Below are 21,277 nucleotides of genomic sequence, written 5' to 3' on the forward strand. Positions count from 1 at the left end.
AGCCCATGGCTTCCCCGAGCCTCTCTCCTCTTCTATGCCTGTTCTGCCCTTTTGGGGTCTGGGAAAGCTATCAGGGGACAGATTCTCTCTGAGGCCGGTGCCTGGATGTCGGGGCTGCATTCATCCAGGAATTCATTCAAACACCTCTTGTGCACCTGATGTTTGCCTAAGTGAGTGTCTGCTGTGTTTAAACAGGCACCGGAGAAAGCCTGAATCAGCTCCAGGCTGAATTAAGGGGAATTTCAAGTCACCCTTTCTAATGTCAGTGAGGCTTCCTCAAAGCTGAACCTTTCTGTCCAGGAATTTCTGAACGATCACTAACAGCGATCCTTGGGATCTGAGTTCTAATCCTAATTCTTTCACTATTAATCTACAAGGAAGTCCCAGGGTCTTAACTGCTTAAGGTTAAGTAAACCTCTCTAGTCCTCCATTTCCTCAATGTGAGGCAATGCGTTAAAATGTAAAAAGCACTGGATAAAGAGTCAAAAGACCTGTGTTTGAATCCTGTGTAGGAAGTCATTTAACCCCTCTTGGCCTCAGCTTCCTCAGCTCTAAAATGTTAGATGCCATTTCTAAGGTCCTTTCCAGCTCTAAATATATCATCCTATAAAATGGGAGTAAATACTACCAACTCTCCTACCTCACAGGTTTGCTGGGAGCAAATAAAGCCTGACACATTTATTAGGTGTTTTTTTTTCTCTCTAGGGCAGTTTCTTCCCTAGGGCACTTACTTATCTGCTTAGCTTTACTGCTAAACCAGAAGCTTACATTTACATAACTGCTGCTTTCTATGTCTTGCTTCAGGTAACAGACACCACACTGCCCACCTTTCAATCTTTTTGTTAATGACATCTCTACCTTCACTTTCCACTTTCAAAGTGGACTTTGGGGGCAGCGAGGTGGCCCAGTGGATAGAGCACCGGCCCTGAAGTCCGGAGGACCTGAGTTCAAATCTGGCCTCAGACCAAACACTTGACACTTACTAGCTGTGTTGCCTAACAAAAAATAAAAATAAATTAAAAAAACCCAACAAAGTGGACTTTGAATCACTGGGACTTTCAATCCCTTCTAAAATCAATGGACAATCAGTGATTGAAAAAGAAGAAGAAAAGAAAGTTCCCATTTATACCAAAATATTCTTAGCACCATTTTTTTTATAATAGCAAAGAAATGGAAACAAAGCAGATGGCCATTGATTGGGGAATGGTTAAACAAACTGTGGTACATGAATGACATGATGACTACAGAGAAGCATGAAAAGACTTAAATGAACTGATGCAAAATGAAGAAGTTCCACGAAAACCATATGCACAAGGACTACAACAGTATAAATGGAAAGAACAAGAGAAAACAATTGGAACGAAATGCTGGAAGAAGAAATATGAGACTGTACCTCCCTCCCTTCTTTGCAGAGGTGGGAGTGTGTGGCCTACGGGTATGGAATATTACATATGCTGTCAAATGACAGCAGGGTGGGTAAGTTTTCCTAAGTTGCTTCTACCTCAGTACCCATCCCCCTGTGCTCCCCACTTTTTTTTTATTCTTTGTTACAAGGAACAGCTTGCAACAAAGGGTAGGGAAGGGGAAAGGAATATGTTTGGAAATGAAGGTAATATAAAAACAAAAGATATTAATTTTTTAAAAAAATTAAATCTTAAATTTAATTTAAAAATTTAAATAAAACAAATTAACGTTATACGTTTGCTTCCATTACTCCTAGAGACCTGTTTCCTTTCCTCAACATACCTGTAAGAAGTCACTTGAATCCTCCTGCATGCTGAAAATTTGGAAAATTTCCACATAATTTGGGACCTAGAGCAGGGATACTGGGCTTGCTGTTCAGATGCTCACAGTTCCATTTTCCAGAATGTATCCACACAACTGGGACTAGTAGGTAATTTACAATAAGAATAAAAGCAAAAGCTATCCAGCCTCCAAGTAAGAAAAGACTTTCTAGTCATGGGAGATGCCCAGTGAAAAACCAGGCTACCTTGAAAATGAATCCTGGTCCCCATTAGTGGATTCAACAAATTAAAGTGCTAGTCAACAAATTAATTCAAGAAAGTAAAGTAATAAAAAGAAAAATAAATAAACATGTATTAAGTCTATTGCCTACTATGTGTTATATAATATAGTTTATGTTATATTCTTCATATTATAGGTTATATTATAATATATATTATTATACTATATATTGCCTACTATGGGCAAGGTGCTTGCTGGGGAGTTTTTAAAAATATAAAATTTAAAACAACAACAACAACAACCCAACTCTGCCCTTGAAGAGCTAACATTCTACTGGGAAGACAAAATACAAATGCAGATTTGTTGTTTCATTGTTTGTCGTTGTGTCTGATTCTTTGTGACCTCTTTGGGGGTTTTCTTGGCAAAGATACTGGAGTGAGTTGCCATTTCCTTCTCCAGCTCATTTTAAAGATGAGGAAACTGAGGCAAACAGGACCAATGACTTTCCCAAGGTCATATAGCTACTAAGTGTCTGAGGCTGGATTTGAACTCAGGTCTTCCTGACTCCAGATCTAAAGTGCTATGCATATGGCACCACCTAGCTGCCTTATAAGAGCTCAGCCACTCTTGAAGGAAGCCCTTGATTCAATGAGGCAGAGGTGAGAAGGGAGCACATTCCCAATACACACAAAGACAGTTATATGGAGGATATTTGCAAATGGGAGTGGAATTGGGGAAAGGAGAGGAAGGATGAAATGCTGTGCATGGGGAAGAACAAAACAGGCCAATCTGAGTGGAACAGAGAGTGTATGAAGAGAGAAGTAAGATGGAAAAGCTTAGTGGGAACCAAAGTGTGGAGGGCATTAAACACCAGGGTGAACATTTTTGGTCTTTTAAAGTTTAAGGAGTGACTGTGAGACAGATGTTTTAGGAATATCATTTTGGCAGCCACAATCACAGACAGTGTCATGAATTTACACATGATTCTTACATGCAGGGACCAAGCTAATCTTCTCTAACATTCTGGTTCTGAAGCTGGTTGGCTCATCTATCCATTAGGGATACTGACAGAAGTTCAGAGTTAGGAGGGACAATTGGTTTGGCTTGCACCTGACAACAGAAATCCCTTCACCAACATCCAATACTAGATGGGACCCTGGACTATATAAACCCCCAAATCCTTTCCAACTCAAGGGTTCTTCTCACATTCCTTACTACCACTCCCCACACACCCAGGAGAGTCAAGAGGGATCTCTGGCCAAATGGAAGAGTGGGAAATGCAGTCGCTGATCATTACAGGGCAGAAGGGGGCCCGGCAGCATCCTTACTGGTCTACAGGATGTGTAATCCATTCTGGTGTGGTTGGGTTGACTGTTGGGGTTGGGTTGACCGTTGGGGCAAGAGTCTTTTTGCCCACGCCAGGTAACTTCTGTAGGTAACTGCTATAAAGAGATCTGGATTCCATAAGCCTGTTAAGGGAGAGAGATAGAGAAGAACATGAGTGAAGAGGAAGTCAGTGGCGCTGGGAGGAGATAACCCAAACCAATCAGCTAAAATTCTGATCTTCTCACAGAAATAAATGCCTGCACCTCAGACAGAAGCAGCAAAAGGGAGTCTCTGGCCCAAGATTCATTGCAAAGAATGGGAAATGGGAGAATCTAACATGTGGAGATTTTTCTTTAAGAAACACTAGTAAAATTTTCAAGTATCTGTCTGCCTAAGCTCTGGGAGAATTCAAGAAAAGAATATCTTTATATTCCATCCATATTCCTTTATGGAAAAACTGCCTGATTGGCATCTTCCGTGTTCTATTTCAAAAAGCAGCTAGGTACCCAGAAGGGCTATAAACCACTTTCCGTCTTGCCAAAGACAGGTGCTAATCTGGTTAAAAGGTGCTATTCTAGAGAATCTACTCAGGCAGGGCCCTCTTCAGGGATGGAAAGACCTCTGCAGGGAAACTGATGATCCAGCCCCTAATGAGACCTAAGCCTTCTAGGTCCTCGGGTGTGGCCTTTTGACTGAGCCCAAGTTTTACAGAACAAATCCTTTTATTAAGGGGATTTGTTCTGTGAAGTTTGGATTCAGTCAAAGGGCTGCTCTTGAGGACGTAGAGTGCCACCGTGGCCTCCAGGCTGCAGGTTCCAATCCTGGACTAAATGTCCAACTCCCTCCTGAGGAAACTGAGGGAAGATAAGTGACTTGTCCAGTGTCACACAAGTAAGTAATAAGCATCCAGGATAGGATTTGAACTCTGGCACTGACTTCAGCACCAAGGCTCTTTCATCTGCGAAACAGCACCTATTTCACAGGCTGTAGGGAGAATCGAGTGAGATAATACTGGTAAATTGCTTTGCTAACCTTGAAGCTCTATATAAATGCAGGCTAGTATTACTATCACTATTATCACTATTACTGAGCCAGATGGTGGTTGGGTTTGGTTTGTTTGTTTGTTTGTTTTGGCTAGGCAACGGGGTTAAGTGACTTGCCTAAGGTCACACAGCTAGTAAGTGTCAAGTGTCTCAGATCAGATTTGAACTCAGGTCCTCTTGACTCCAGGGCTGGTGCTCTATTTACTGCACCATTTAGCTGCCCCTAAGCTGGGTGCTTTTAACTTAAAAAAAAAGGTTTTTTGATACCTTTTGTCTTGATATTATAGTCATTTCTGGAATTATCGCTATCTCCATGTCCCTTGAAAGTGAAACCTTCGCCTCATTTCTAAAATATATAGAGAATTAAGACAAATTTATAAGAACACAAGCCATTCCCCAATTGATAAATGGTCAAAGGATATGAACAGGCAGTTCTCAGATGAAGAAATTAAAGCCATCTATAGTCATATGAAAAAATGCTCTAAATCATTATTGATTAGAGAAATGCAAATCAAAACAACTCTGAGGTACCACATCACACCTATCAGATTGGCCAACATGACAAAACAGGAAAATGATAAATGTTGGAGAGGATGTGGAAAAATTGGAACGCTAATACATTGTTGGTGGAATTGTGAAATGATCCAACCATTTTGGAGAACAATTTGGAACTATGCCCAAAGGGCTATAAAAATGTGCATACCCTTTGATCCAGCAATAGCACTTCTAGGGCTATATCCCAAAGAGATCAAACAAATGGGAAAAGGACCCACATGTACAAAAATATTCATAGCAGCTCTTTTTGTGGTGGCAAAGAATTGGAAATTGAGAGGATGCCCATCAATTGGGGAATGGCTGAGCAAGTTGTGGTATATGAATGTAATGGAATACTATTGTTCTATAAGAAATGATGAACAGGCTGACTTCAGAAAAACCTGGAAAGACTTATATGGTCTGATGCTGAGTGAAGTGAGCAGAACCCAGAGGACTTTGTATACAATAGCAACCACATTATGCAATGACTAAGAATGTTAAACTGAACCCTTCTCAGTGTTACGAGGATCTAAGACATCTCCAGAGGCCTCGGGATGGAAAATGCTGTCCACATCCAAAGAAAGAACTATGGAAGTTGAATCGCTCTCACTTATTTTTACCTTAAGTTGAATTTTGTTTCATCTTTCTGATGGTTCCTCCTATTGGTTTTAATTTTTACTTACAACTTCACTAATGTGAAAATATGTTTAATGGGTATGTAAATGTAAAGCCTATGTCAGATTATGCGCCGTCTTTGGGAGGGTGGGGGGGAGAAAAAGGGAGAAAAAATTTTCAACTCAAAAGCATATGGAAAAAAAATTTAAAAAAATAAAATTGAATTAAAAAAAAGAAAGTGAAACCTTAATTTTAACAGTTAAACAAAAACACTTGATACAGTGACCACCTTGAACACTACATGCAACAGCGTATCCTCTTAATTGCAGACTGTCCCTCCTCCCTTCTGCTCTGTTCTCTAGCACTATATTTGTGTGTGTGAGTGGGTGTTCTTGATGAAACGGACACATTCCCAGACTGAACGAACACACACAAATGTACGTACTTCCCTCGCAGGCAACTGTTACCAAGTGATTTCTGCCTCTGCCCAAGTGAGAAACATCTCTTGTTTCCGTAGTGTTTAAAGATTTGGAACCTGTGAGGTGGGTTGTGGAAGGATCATTTTCCCATTTTATACCTGTAGACTAACCTCACCTTACCTCGGATACTACAGCATCAGATGACTTGTGTGACTACTGCTCACAGCAGACAGATGCTAAGGCTCAGACTAGGCAGCTTCAGGGACACTGAAGGTATAAATTCCCTGGCTACTCACCTACCTCAGGAGGGAGAGGAAACCAGGAAGAAGGCAAAAGGACAGCTTCCCCCACCCAAGAGAGAACTCGAGAGTGAGGAACAGTGGCAGGGGATCTGGCATCGAGAAGCCATCACTTTCCACCCTGCTTTCACGACCCGATGTTTATCGATGAGCAGATGGCTGGGAGATGGCATCGTCACAAGCAATTTTCCCCTCCACCAACTCTATAGCAAGGAAACAATAACACTGCTCTCTGCCAGAGCTGGCATCATCTCAGCCAGCCCAGAAGGCTAAACCCCCTTCCTTCCCCTCTCTGCCACTCATGCCATCCTTTCTCACTGCAAACGCCACCAGCTAGGTCTACCTAGGAGGTGGAAGAGCAGATTCAGTCAGGGGTAACAGGGTCTCAGGGAAAGAGCTAACTCACCCCTTACCCCACTGCAGAGGAATGGGATGGCACCACTCACCCCCCACCCTACCCCCAGATCACTTCCAGAAGCAACCTGAAGCCCAAGCTTTTGTCTCCCTGCCCTTCCCTGCGCTTCCTTACATGGCTGACATCCATCATCCACTGAGGGGAGGAAGGCACCATCTGGCCCATATTTAACATGCTATTCAGCCATGGGGACTGCCAGAGGGGCCCAGCCGCTGGGCTCATTGTTCTCCACCAGCTTTTTGGAACTGGCTATTGTCTGATTTCTAATGAACTTTTCTGCAATTAGGAAACCAAAGGGAGGGAGGGTCAGGCACATTTGGTTCCCTGCCAAGTTAGTAAGCCTGCCAATGTATCTGCCCACTAGCACCATGTATGGGGACGAGTTTCAAAGTTGCAATGGGCTGGAACACCTCTGCAGAGTACAACAGAAGGGAACCAGGGTCCTTGGGACAACTGGTTATCGGTGCTTCTCTGTGCAAGAAAAGGGGGCAGAGACAGAGCTGGCAGAAGAAATGAGGCATGGGCTGAGGAAGTACTCACACAGGGACCCTGGATTTGGAGCCATTTCTGGTCAGTAGGTAGCAGGAAGGGAAGGCAGTGACAGCAAATTTCTTTACTATATCCTCCTGTACATCCACGACCCTGCGCACTTTGATGCCATGGTACTGAGATAGGTCCAGCTCCACCTACAAAAGTCAATGGATTTGTTGAAGGGACAGGCATTGGACAGAATGAGTTGGGGGACAGTAAGTCTCTGGCTCCAATGCTCTCTGGATGACAGAATCACAGATTTAGAGCTAGAAAGGGCCTCAGAAACCATCTAGTCTAAGCCTCTCATTTACAAAAAGGGAAACTGAGGCCCAGAATGAGCTTTGGTCACACAGGTATCATGATTCGAACTCAGGTCCTCTGACTCCAAACCAGACTCTAGCTGTAATTAACCTGGGATAAAGCTTCTTGAACCTTTCACTTCATAGCCACTGCCAGGAGGAACACCAACTAGGAAACCCATAGACTCCTACCCATTTGAAAACTGGGGGGGGGGAGAAATCCTTTAAAGGCTTTGACCCACCCTACAATCATTTCCTGTGGTCACTGCCTTGCCTACTGTCACATCAAGGGGCTAGGGGATGGTAATGGACAAAGACCCAGGGGCTGGGGCCATGGGCTTCTCACCTTTGGGTGAGAACAGGTGCCTGTATGTCCCTCTCCCCACCTCTCCTTCAGGGTCACTTTCCTCAGTTCAGTCCACCCAGCACAGGGACTGCATCAAACTTCCCAACTGCAAGTTTTCAGTGAGGGGCTCCCTTAGTATCAACAATTACAGGATCATAGCTTTAGAGGCAGAAGGCACCTCTGAGGTCATCCTCCTCATTTTACAGATAAAGAAACTGAGGACCAGCCAAGTAAAGACCGCACAGGGAATAAGTGTCAAGCCAGGAACTGAATCCAATTCTTCAGATTCTAAATCTGTCGCTCTTTCTGCTGTGCCAATTCACTTGCACGTCACGGCATCACCTCCCTCATGTCACAGTCCTCTTCAAGAATGAAGGACAGACAGCAACAGTAACAACCACCACCTCTGTGTACCACAGTGCAGTCCCCTTTCCTCCTTTCTCCTGTTTCTCTGGGGCTCTCCTGGGGCAGACCTGGAAATCTTTCCCAGGCACCAGCATGATCTACCTTTGAATTAAATTAGTTCATGAATAACAAGGGCTATACAGAGTGAGTGAGAGAGAGAGAGAGAGAGAGAGAGAGAGAGAGAGAGAGAGAGAGAAAGGCACAATGTGATGAAAAAATTTGGGAGAGAGGCAGACAAGGTATATTAATGAGATGTCAAACTTCTTTTTTCTTCATGGACACTCTGCTGAACCAGATTAAAATGTCATTGAGAAACGTTCAACAAAATAAATAATGAAATAAAATAAAAATACAAGATTGATAATTTTAATTTAAGGTTTTCTGAGCCAATATTCAGCCCACAAGGATCCATTTATATTTGTCTATTATACCACTGGTATATTAGAGAGTTGGCCTTTGCAGGAAGACCTAGGTTCATTCTTTCTATTGACCATAAGACCTCCCTTTCATGTTCCCAGGCATTGTCTAAGGCTCTAAGATGTAGGTCAGGTGCCAGTCTGCATTGGTAGAAGAAACTTCTTCACCAGGAATTACCTAATACTAATGAAATCACAGGTCTGGTCCAAAAAACTAAAACAAAAAAACTGAAGCCTTGGATTCTAGCACCAGCTGCTCCACTTGTCTTTGTTTGACCTTAAGCAAGTCACATCACTGGGCCTCAGTTTCCTCATCTATAAAAAGAGGGCACTGGGATAGCTGCTCTTTAAAATTAATTCCTTTTCTATGATTCTGCAACATAGAGGGGGGTTACAAGGTAACTGGTGGCCAAAGCTCTTCTAATACCTGTCTCCTCCAGCAGGTGTCTCCATAGTGAAAGAAGAGGGCAGATCAAACCCCACCTCCTCCACCCCCACCCCTACCCCAAATGGCAACAACTCCACCATCTAAACTTTAACCTTGCTCCCCAGGGAGCTCCAGGTGGCCTTACCTCTCTACCCAAATAGGAGTCTTCCTTCTCAAAGATCAGGGCCAGGTATTCATCACTGTTTCTCAAGAAGAAATTGTTGATCTCCTCTAGGCTGTAAGAGATAACATTGGTTGTGCCCACTAGAAAGAGGGGCCATTACTCCAGTCCAAAGAACAGCTGACTCCCCATGAGTGTGTGAGACAACGATGATGACACAGGACTCAGAGAATGGCAGTAAAAACCTCCCTAAGAATCCTCCCCAAGCGCCCTGCCAGAAACATACTTTGCCAGCTCATCTCAGGCTTTTAAAGCATGGGAAAGAGAAGGGCTAGGTGCCTACTGTGCTTTAAGCACTTTTTCCTAATAATATCTCATTTGATCCTCACAACCCTGTGACTTATGTGCTATTTTATGCTATTTTACAGTTGAGGAAACTGAGGCAGACTTGTCCAGGGTCAACCAGGTTAGCATCTGAGACCACATTTGAACTCAGGTCTTTCTGACTCCAGGCCCAGAGCTCTAATTACTGGGCAACCAGTCACCTATAGACATCAGTGGGGAAAAGGAAAAACGGGAATTTTGCTCCTCATTGGGAGAGTGCTGAGCCCTTACTCTGGTTAGCTCTGATTACACAACATTGCACCTTCATTAGGTCCCCTCAACCTTATTATTATTTTTTTTTTTGGTGAGGCAATGGGGTTAAGTGACTTGCCCATGGTCACACAGCTAGTAAGAGTCAAGTGTCTGAGGCCACATTTGAACTCAGGTCCTTCTGACTCTGGGGCTGGTCCTCTATCCACTGTACCACCTAGCGGTCTCTCAACCTTTTTTTTTGAGAGTCAAGAATTCAGCCTTCTTAGAGCCTCTAAAAGATTGATGATGAAACACGCTACCTCCTTCCTGGTAGAGAGGGGCTAGACTCAGGGGGCAGAATAAAGCATGCATTTTCAGGCATGGTCAATGCAGAAATTTGTTTTGCTTGACTATGAATATTTATCACAAGGGGTTTGTTTTTGTTTTTCTTTTTTTTTCTTCAGTGTGGATATGGGAGAGAGAAAGCAAATGCTTGTAAATCAGAGGAAGAAAGGTTCAAAGGAAAAGAAATTGGATATAAGAAGGAGAAATAAAAGCAGTGAGAAGAAGAATTAGTTCATTCAGTCAGAATTTGGGATTCAGGGGTGAAATGGAAGGATATCTGCTATCTAGAGTGTCTGTTTGAGGCCCAGATCCCACTGAATGGGGTAGGCTGCGCACTCAGTAATATGACAAATCCGGCTTGTTTGGGAGAAAAATGTGGCTGCCCAGAGGCCTGAAATGAGAATTCTCTAGTTCAAGAACAATAGAAGTAGAGAAAGAACCAGACACATTAGACTGTAAGCCCCTGGAGGGCAGGAACTGTCTTTTGCCTCTTTTTTTTATCCTTAGCACTTAACACAATGTCTGGCATACAGTAGGCATTTAATAAATGTTTATCGACTTATTGATTGGCACAGAGACCTGATGCAAAAGGCATCAAAGGAACTTGATATCTGATCCTCTTATGAACATTAAAAAGACGAATCATGGAATGTCAAACCCAGAAGGGACTTCATCTGGTCCAACTTCATTTTGCAGATGAGGACACAGAATAGAAGCCAAAATGGAAAATCATACAAAAAATTGATCACTGATGGAAGAAGGGAGCCAGTCATAGGAAAAAGCTGGAAATACTAATAAAAACTTTTAAGCAAAATAGATTTGACTTAGAAGGCAACTGATTTCATAAGACGCCTGATTTAAAATAATTTATCATTAACAATCTGAATGGTACCAGGATATTTAAGATGCTGACCATGTTAGCCTATGGCAATCCTGGCGAACACATGGATTATGAAAGAGGAAGAGGAAAACGTCAGAAGGGGTTAGAGCCACTCCTCTCAATAAGGTGCCCAGGGGATGGAAAATGGGATCTTATCTCAAAGCCGCCACCTGAGAGGCTCAGTTCAAGTTAGTTTAAGTAATATGAGCACCAACTAACATATGTTAACTTGGGGCAACTGAGCTACGTGGCACAGTGGATAGAGGTGCTGGGCCTGAAGTCAGGAAGACTCATCTTCTTGAGTTCAAATCTTGAGTTCAGACACGTATTAGCTGTGTGATCCTGGGCAAGTCACTTCACCTTGTTTGCCTCAGTTTCCCCATCTGTAAAACAAACTAGAGATGGAAATGGCAAGCCACTTCAATAGCTCAGACAGGAAAACCCCAAATGGGGTCATGAAGAATTGGACACAACTGAAAGGACTGAACAACAAACAGCTAAAGCATTGTTGTTATAGTCAAAACTGAATCAGCCACCCCCCTCTTGTATTCTACTTAGGAGGATGCCACATCCAAAGTAAGTTCATTTCAATCCCACACAAACTAGCAGAACAGTAGGGACTACTGGACTCTACTCTTCCTGATCCACTCATTCCCCAAAGTCTTGTCCAGGAGGCAGTTAACCTTTTCCCCTATTGACATCTAACACCCACAAAATACTCTTTAAAGGGATGACTAAGCAGGTGGGTCTACAGGCTTGACTTTTTGTTGATAGACTTTCTCCCAGGTCACAGGAGAGAGGCTTTTAAGAGCCCTCAGAACTGAAAACGTATGGGTATGTGTGTGTTGGGATGGGGTGGGGAGGATAGATGTATGTATATACAACATGGAGAAAAAAATAAATTTCCTGGATTTGTGAAAGTAAAACAACCTGGATCCTCACCTCTGCTACGTCCCTTCCAGTCTCATCTCCAGGGCTGCTATGACAAGAGGCCCTGCCTGATCCCCTCAGAAGTTGGTTTTGCCCTCCTGTCCCCATACTACTTTGTACTGAAGCTCTGTATATTTTGTATTCATTTCAGTAGAATATAAGCTTTTGAAAGACATTTTATTTTTATCTTTGCACCCCCAGTGTTTGGCATATAGTAGATACCTAATAAATCCATAGTAGGTTTAATCAAATTATCTATGGAAGAACACAGGCAGTTTCCTGGAAAAAAAGACCACAGCCCAGTTATAAGAATCCTCAGGACATTCTAATCTTGGGTTCTACCTCCCACGCCTTTGGCAGATCTATCACTAGATCTCTGGGCTGTTCCTTGTAAAACTTGGGGAAAAAAAACCCAAAGTTCTCCCAGAGGAGAGCTATAAGGAACTAGTAATTAATGAGTGTAAAGTGCTGGCAAGTCATAAATAAGTATGCAGTTGAGGAAATAGGCAGTTCCCTCCTGCCAGCTCAGAATGGGTCTGCCGAGTCTCCATCAATCCTCAATATCGATGCCAAATCCCTCTTCCCTTTCCTGACCAAATAAATTTCCTGGATCCTAGATCATTCATATCGTATCTTCCCCTCCCTCTAGCAGATTTGGCTCTATTTTCCAGAGGCCGACAGAGATAAGCACAGTAACCTGTCTCAATCACCCCTGGACCAAGCCCTGACCCTACCATCCCTTTGGAAAAGCCCGGGCGAGATAGATATGCCACCCATTTCCCTATCAGATAGTCCCATTGGTGACTATAAAGGAGAGTTGATACCATGCCATGAACCTTGAGGCCTACCCCTCTCAAAACAATCAGCAGTCAGCCAATAAGCATGTATTGAGCACCTACTAAGCACTTCCTTTCGAGGAACAGGGCAGTGATGTTCTTTTTCTTTGTTCTTCAAGGGTATTGCCCTATGCCAACTCCCTCTTCCCTGCCTGAACAAATAAAGGTCCTAGATCCAAGATTATTTATGCTGTATCTTCCCCATCCCCTAGCACAATGCTCAGCACATAGTAGGTCTTTTAAAAATAGGATCTCAGGATTTAACACTTGAAGGATCTTAGAAGTCATCTTTCATTTTACAGATGTTTGTTGAATGAATAGATGGATGGATAAACGAATGAATCATGTGAGAAAACTTGTTAAATATACAATAAGACCTACCAAAGACATACCAAGAAAACAGTAAATAACTACTGAAATCTGTGGGCATCACAACTGCTTTCTCCCTTTACTCCAAAGGTCAGTCTGACTGTGGTGTGACCTATCCTCCCCACCTCCCAAGACTTCTCCGCTAGAACAGCATTTAGCCAGTTGACATTAACAGAGGCCCTTGATTCTATTTGTGGGGGGTTGGGCAAGTTAAAAAAATCCCTGGGAAATTCTTACGTAGCAGCCGCTGACTAAGACAACGGTGGCGGCCGAAGTCAGGGCTCTGGTGAATGTCTATATTTACAGGACAAGAGGCAGAGAGAGATCAGTCAGAGGTGGGTACATGTGTGCCTGCTTTGTGGGAGGAGGCCCAGTCTGGGGGAGACAACAGGAGTGGCCCATCTGCTCCACCTGCCCTACCCTGAGCCATCCCCTCACCCCTTCCACCTTTGTCTTTGTGAACAAGATAGCATCAGCCCTCGACCCCAAATACCTGATTGGTGCCAATGTGGGACAAGATGGGGGCCACGGCCCACCACTGTGTGTCTCCAGGGCATCAATGAGAGATGTCTGAAGCTCTTGAATGCTTTTCCCAGATACTGCAGGAGGAATTGGACAGTTAGAGAAATTAGTTCCAGAACACCTGTCCTCAGTAGCAGAGGTCAGGGAAACCCTTCCCAAGCTAACTTCCCAACCTTATGACACATTTACTTCCCTGCCTGCACGCTCTGGTCTAGCCAGTCTGGCCTTCTTCCTGTTTTTCACAAACAACACATCATCTCCCATCTCTACACCTTTGCAGTGGCTGTGCTTCTCATGCCTGGAATGCATTCCCTCTTCACCCTGGACTCTTGGAATCCTTTACTTCCTTGTTAACTCTTGTGGAACAATACCTTTTATGTCAGGGGTTCTAAGTTCAAGGTCTGGGAACTAGGTTTTAAAAATCTTTTGATAACTACATTTCAGCATCATTGGCTTCCTTTTTCATTTTATTTCTTACATTTAAAAACTTTCTGAGAAGGGTTCTGTAGGCTTCACCAGACTACCAAAGAGGTCCATGATACAAAAAAAGGTTAATAACCTCTGCTTGACACGAAATCTTTCCTGATCCTCCCAGCTTTTAGTGTCAACTCTTCCCCAAATTTACTCTACATATTTCGTATAACATATTTCTGTAAATGCTGTCTCACCCAATGGAATGTAAGTTTCCTGAGGACAGGGTCTATTTCACTTCCATCTTTATATCCTCAGCCCCTAGAATACTGATGCCCAGTGGACAATTAATGGATGTTTGTTGACTGACTGACTAAAGGGAGTCTGTATTAAGCAATGGCTCCTTGCTAGATTTAGAAGCCCCCAGAATTCTTTGGCTGACTGGGCTAGCTGTGACCTTCACTAATGTCCCTGATTGGGATGGAAGGAACACAGAGCCACAGAGCCTTTGACTTAGGCCACTACGGCCTAAACCTCTATGATGTGGACCAGAGACCTAAGCCAGATAAAAAGACCCCTGAGTCTCCAAGGAACCTCAACCTATTCCTCAGAAGGTAAGAAGAGCAGGGAGTAATGATTCTCCACTCAAAAGCAAGGAAAATTATGCCTTTCTTGGGGAGAAAGGTCCTTCTTACTTAAAGGATGCTCTTTGATGGTTTTCCATTTGAGTACCACAAAACTTATCCTAGCCATAGAGCTCTGCCTCTTCATATGGCTGAGGATGACACAAAAAATCCAGCACCTCTTCAGGTACAGCTCCCCCTACCAGTGAGTGCCATGCTGCCTAGGAAGGACACTTCCTCCAGGCTGATGAGAATTTGATCTTTGACCTCCTCCCTCTCACCGGGCTTGAAACTCTCCTAAAGGAATTTTTCAAAGGACAACCTTCCAGGTGCCCAGGAGCTATGCCCTCCCATTGCCACAAAGAAAGACATGATGTGATGGGAGTAGGGGAAGGTATAGGGGAGCCGGAGAGAACATTGAAAATGTTAGACCAGGTCAGCCAGACCTAAGAAGAGGTCACAGATACATACCTGCGAAATCTGTTCCAGTGGAAGAGCTGTCTGAGAAGGCTTTAAAAAACTGAAAGTAAACACACACAACACCCATGATTTAGCAGCCCTCTGGACTCCGGCATCACCCTCTACCACCACCACCCCGACACTCTCCACCATTTTGCATTTACATGAGTTTACAGTTTACAAAGCACCTTCACAAAGACTATCTTACTCTATCCTGACAACCTTGTGCAGGAAATAAGAGCAAGGCTTAATATTCCCATTTTCCAGATGAGGAAATAAAGCTTGAGAGCGGTGGATCTATTTGTCCAAGATCCCACAGGCAGAGCTAGAACCCAGGTTCTCAAGGTCATAGGATCAAAACTTTAGAGCTGGAAGGAATCTGAGAGTCCACACAGTGCAACCTCCTTATTTGATAGATGAAGAAGCAGTGCCAGCTAAGTGAAGTGATTTCCTCAAGATGACAAAGGCAAGAACGGCAGAGGGGATCGGAATCACAGTCCTTCCCCCTTGAATCCAGGACTGTTCTCAGTCAGTCTAATGTTCTGCGATGTACTTGGTTTGGCAAAGCTGGGTGCCAGCTTCCACTCCTTATCAGAGTTGTGCAATCCCTACAGAGTAGACTAGGCAAAATCCCATGGTGCTAAACCATATCTGCTTCCTCCTTAAACACACACACACACACACACACACACACATACACAAACACACACACATATATACATACAAACACATATACACACCACCACCACCATGTAGAGGTCACCCTTACCCTATGACGAAAAAGTTAGAAACCTTCCCTCTGAGGAGTTTAACTATTCCAGCATTGCTCCCTACCCTGGGAAAGCCAAAGCTGAGGACTCAGTTTCTCTCCACCTGGCTGCCAGCGACTCAGGTAGAGTATTACCAGGAACCAATGCACAAAGCGGGCAGTCAGTCAACAATTGAAGTGAGGGAGCAAAAGAAGAGCTCGGTTTGGTGCCCATAGGGGGTAAATCCAGGAAACGAAGGTGTAATGATACAGACATACGGCTTCCAGCCATGTACCTGTCCAACAGTGACTTATACACCCTGTATACCCTCTTAGTATGAGAGGAAAACCTCAAGGATACCTTGCCAGAGGGTCAGGTAGGTACTCTGGCTCCTGTCAATGCCTCTGTTCCCTCAAAAGAAGACATGAGAGCATGTGGGAAGCTAGGGAGAGCACATGGCAGAGGGCATGAGATCCAGGGAGGGGCAAACAGTGCTAGGGGAGCAGCTGGGAAAGGGCCTCTTCCTGAGGGGAGGTCAGGGACATTGCTAACTCTACCCTTGCTGTGGGGTCCACTGCCCATGTTATGAGGCACAGAACACAAGCTGTACCCATCTTCCCACTCTCCTGGGCTCCAGGCCTGCCCAGTAGACAACATCTGCGCAATTCAGGCAAAGGGCTCCATGTGCAACCTGACATTTCCTCTGCTATCCAACCTGGACCTATGTCCAGGCAGTCAACAGAATCTCTTATTAAGAGGCAAATGACCTCCTCCCACAAGGAATAAAGTTTGAATGAAGGTAAAGGACCACAAGTCTGAAAAGTAGTCAATGCTGGCCCCGACCTCCAAGCCCTCTCCCCCTCATCCCCAGGATTCCACCATAACTTTGTCTACTTTACTGAAATCAACAAGATCCAACCCAGCCTTGCTTTATCTTCCCTCACTAATGTCCACACCTAAAAATCTCTGTTCTCAAAATCCCTCCATCCCTTTACTCTTGTCTTTCAGGAATAAAGGCATCCTTCTGACTATATTCTTAACTTCATCCCCTTCTGCCTCCTCTAGTCTTAAAAAAAGTATTGATATCTTTTGTTTTTACATCCTTCATTTCCAAATCTATGCCTACCCTACTCCCTCCCCAGACAGCCATCCATTGTTAACAAAAATGAAAAAGAGAAAAAAATCACTTCAGCAAAACTGACCAACCCATTAACTGAGTCTGATAGTATATGCATTATTCCATACCCATAGTCCCCCACACCTTCACAGAAGGGAAGGGAATGCATTTTATACTATCTTCAGGGTCAGGCTTGGTCATTATAGTTACATAGTATTCAGTTTCTTTTTGTTGTTGGGGTTTTTTTTTTCCATTCACACTATAGTAGTCACTGTGTCTCCTGTTTTCCTGGTTCTGATTACTTTACTTTGTATCAGATCATAAAAGTCTTCCCATGCTGCTCTGAATTCCTTTTTAGAGCTTAGAAGGGCCAAAGAGGACCTGGGTTCACATTCTACCTCTGACCCATATTGGTTGTGTGACCCTGGACACTCTAGTATTCAGAGAACTCCCAGTACTCTAGGCAACTCTGAAAGTTGCAGAGAAGGTGTTGACTTGCATTGGTATTGGGAGTTTCTTCATCTGAGGATTCCCTATACTAATGATATCATAGGTCCGGTTCCTATTCCTGTTTCCTCTATGTTGAAGACTCCCAGATCTAGGCAACCCTAATGTGTCTCCCCAACTACAGTCCTGAATCACCAACTGCCTAGTGGACATTTTCAATTAGATGTCCTATCTAAACTCAACCTATTCAGAATGGTGCTCATCATATATATCCCCAAACCTTCTTATCTTCCTAACTTTTCTTTCCCCATCGAAGGTACCGCCATCCTTCCAGCCACCCATGTACTCAACCTTGGAATCATCCTGAACTTTCACTTCACCCACCCAGCCACTTCTTGTCATTTCTACCTTAACAACATCCCCCAAATCCATCCACTTCTCTCCATTTATATAGCTACCACCCTAATTCCAGTCCTTCTATCATCTCATCATCTCAACAACTACAGTTTTCTAATCCTACTTCAGGCCCTCACCACCTTGGACTACAATAGAAGTGGGCTACTATGACCTCTCACAGACCACTATAGCAACATGTTAATTGCTCTTCCCAGCTCCACTCCTCATACCACCTTCTAAACCATCCTACCCACTAGTGCCGATTCATCTCCCTAATATCCAGATCTGATCAGAATAGTCCCCTGACCAAAAACCTTAAATGTCTCCTATTGCTTACCAAATAAAGAAATCCCTTAGCCTGGCATTCATAGACCTTTATGCTCTGTTCTCGGCCAACCCTTCCACATCTATCCCTACTAGTTCCCACATGGTCTACATTCCATCTAAGCTGGATTAGTCACAATTCTTGGAACACATCCTTGACTCCCCCTCGCTCCCCACTGACTTTGCTCAAGCTGTTCACTCTAAATCCTAAATCATTCAAGACCTAGCTTAAATGTCACCTCCCAGGGATCCCTCCACATCATGGAATCTCTCCCTCTGTATCATGTAATCTCTCCTTTCTCGAGTTCCCAAAATAATTTTGACATACACACACATATATATGTATATACAATATATACAATATACATATTTACTACATATTTAATAGCCCCAATCATAACTCATTTTATTACTATATATTATAGTTTTATACTGTATATTTGTTTTACTTACTCTCTCTCCAACTAGATTATAATCTCTTTAAGGCCAAAGGATTTTCTTACTTATCTCTGTATTCCTCTGTCCTGTGCTTACACTTAAAAGGGTGCACAACAGTAAATTAAGAGGGTGACCATCTATTGGAGAATGGCCAACCAAATCATGGTACACAAATATAATGGAATAAGGAATGATAACATGGATGATTCCAGAGAAAAGTGGGAAAACCTGTACGAACTGACGCAAAGTAAAGTGAGCTAAGCCAGGAGCACAATTGATACAATAACATAATAGAAAACGTCTTTGAAAGACGGCCTCTGATGACACCCCTACTCCAGAGAACTGAAGATAAAGTGTGTTCTCTACTTCCTGACAGAGAGGTAATGGAATCCAGCTGCAAAAGGAGACGTACATTTTTGGACACAGTCAACGTAGGAATTTGCTTTGCTTGAGGTGTGTTTGTTACAAGAATTTTCTTCTTTTTTGGTTAAATTGGAAGAGGGGAAGAGGAAAAAAACAGTTATTAATGGAAAAAAATTAAATAAAAAAGAAGGTAGGTAACACATGTTGAACTGGAAAGAAGAATCCTCCTGCCCCTCCTTGTTTCTACCTACCTTTCACTATTTCCATAACTGGCCAGTCAAGCAGCATTTCCTTTGATCATCCATAGGAGCCCAAGTGGGAATATTTTTAGAGTCAAGCCAAGCCACATTTTTGTTCCCAAGTTAAAGCACCTCCTTACTGTCATTCCTGGGAGGTGTTCCCTGCCTGAGGGAGCCACCTTACCATCTTGGAAACAGGTAATTAAGACTTTAGGAATAAGTGTTGTTCTCAGAAAAGGAGTGCTTCTTTTCCTTTCATTGCCTCTAACAAAGGAGATCATTTACTTTTTCCAGCCTAGTCCAACTTCTTTCCCTGAACCTTCCCCAAGTCAATGCCAAGAACAGTGAAGTGCCCATAGTAGGCACATAATAAATGATTGTTGAACTGGGAAAGCACTGAATACTGGAAAGTTCCCCACTGTTAATTTGGACAGCAGCACCTTTACAGGTAAGGGAAAAAAAGGCTATGTTGATAAGGGCTTAGAGTCCTGGCCTTATAAACTAGGGGTCAAGTTAAACTATCATTGAGGCCTCAACCTCTTTAATTAAAAGAAAAATAGGTACATTGGGGAAAGCTCTAAACTTGGAGTCAACAAACTCAAATTTGAAACCCGTGTCTGTCACTTATCACCTCTATGACCTGGGGCAAGTAACTTAACCTCTCTGGGTCTCAGTTTCGTCATCTGTAAAATGAAGGGTTTGGACTAAAGGACCTTAAATGTCCTTTCCCATGCACACATGTGAATATTAGCTCAGTAGAATATAAGCAGGGATGGTTTTTCATTTTGGAAATGTGCCAATGTCTTATCCCCCAACTAGGCTCCTTTAAGATCAAGGATCATATCTCATTGTCTGTATTCCCCCATAGCACCCAGAACGGTACTAAGTACATCATTGCTACTCAATCAACATCTGACTGATTGATTGATAGGTAGCTGTTTCAGAAATTCTTGCTACAAAGGGAAGTCTACATCCGACCTGAAAGTCCAAAAGGAAGGTGATGGAAAGAGCAAAGTAGGTGTTCTTTATGGAGTGAAGGTATGAGATCCTTTTTTTTTTAATTAGGCAATTGGGGTTAAGTGACTTGCCCAGGGTCACACAGCTAGTAAGTGTCTGAGGCCGGATTTGAACTCAGGTGCTCTGACTTCAGGGCCAGTGCTCTATAGACTATGCCACCTAGCTGCCCCAAGGTATGAGATTCTTGATAGACCTTACTCCATTATTCCAATTTTTCTGACTGGTTTCTTTTCTGGGCAATCCTTTTAGACTCTAGGGACCGAAAGGTTCTCTTCCCCCTTATTCTTTTGAGGACTGGGAACTTCCCCAAATTGGCCCACAACATAGGTTGGGGAGCTGGCTATGGGACCCCTACCAAAGAGCTAGAGTTCCCAGCTCTCTGAATAAGTCCCATCCACATCACCTGGCAAACTGGCCCCTCCCTTCTTAGCTCCCTTTGTTTACCTTCTGCTGTGTATTGGCCCTGGGCCTGATGTAAGCCTGACACAGACTTGGAGCCCGCCCTAAAAGCCAGGTGTTTGCTAAACAGGCTGGGCCAGATAGAAGTCATGCAGTTTGTTAAAGGTGACGAGGAGCCCAAAAGGGATAGTGCCACAGATGGCAGGAGTGCCCAGGAGCTTATGTGTCCATGTCCCTGTCACCGTGACACAACCCTCCTCTTGCCTTAACATATACACATACCCTTTAGGACACTCAGACTTCCTCATTTTTGAATGGTGCTTGCTAGGAAAGTCCTGCTATTGTAACTCAACCCAGCCCTTACCAGGAGCATTGTAAGACAATCCTCAGGAGCATCCAATATCAATCATTTCCACCTTCACAATATTCCTCCAATCACTTCTGTGGGTGACTGACACCCATAGCCCTTGGGCTGTGGATTTAGAGAAGTCTTGCATGACACCACACACACACACACACATAGAAGCCAGGTTCTCAATGGCTCTTCCCACAATTTTCCACTAGAGCCCAGAAACTCAGTTAGGGGTGGATGTGACAGGAAGAAACTAACCACCCACTCTTGGGCTTCCTCGATCACATACCTGTGGTTTTCCTCATTTCGTTTGGTTTGGAAAGT

General features: G+C 43.5%; 1 protein-coding gene across 2 annotated transcripts in view; it reads right to left on the reverse strand.

The window, feature by feature from the left end:
- The window catches only part of QSOX1 (quiescin sulfhydryl oxidase 1), a 54,805-nt gene that overhangs the window by 14,737 nt on the left and 18,791 nt on the right, over positions 1–21,277 (reverse strand). For both annotated transcript variants that reach the window (XM_020984349.2, XM_078156463.1), the window contains exons 3-7: positions 15,125–15,173; positions 13,591–13,696; positions 9,186–9,276; positions 7,157–7,302; positions 3,294–3,434 (exon numbers count right to left, since the gene is read on the reverse strand). In XM_020984349.2, the coding sequence (XP_020840008.1) occupies positions 3,294–3,434; positions 7,157–7,302; positions 9,186–9,276; positions 13,591–13,696; positions 15,125–15,173 (533 nt within the window). The remainder of the gene's footprint in view (positions 1–3,293; positions 3,435–7,156; positions 7,303–9,185; positions 9,277–13,590; positions 13,697–15,124; positions 15,174–21,277) is intronic.

The sequence above is a fragment of the Phascolarctos cinereus genome, unplaced genomic scaffold (genome assembly GCF_003287225.1).
Source record: "Phascolarctos cinereus isolate Bilbo 61053 unplaced genomic scaffold, phaCin_HiC Scaffold_5;HRSCAF=322, whole genome shotgun sequence".
NCBI lineage: Eukaryota > Metazoa > Chordata > Mammalia > Diprotodontia > Phascolarctidae > Phascolarctos > Phascolarctos cinereus.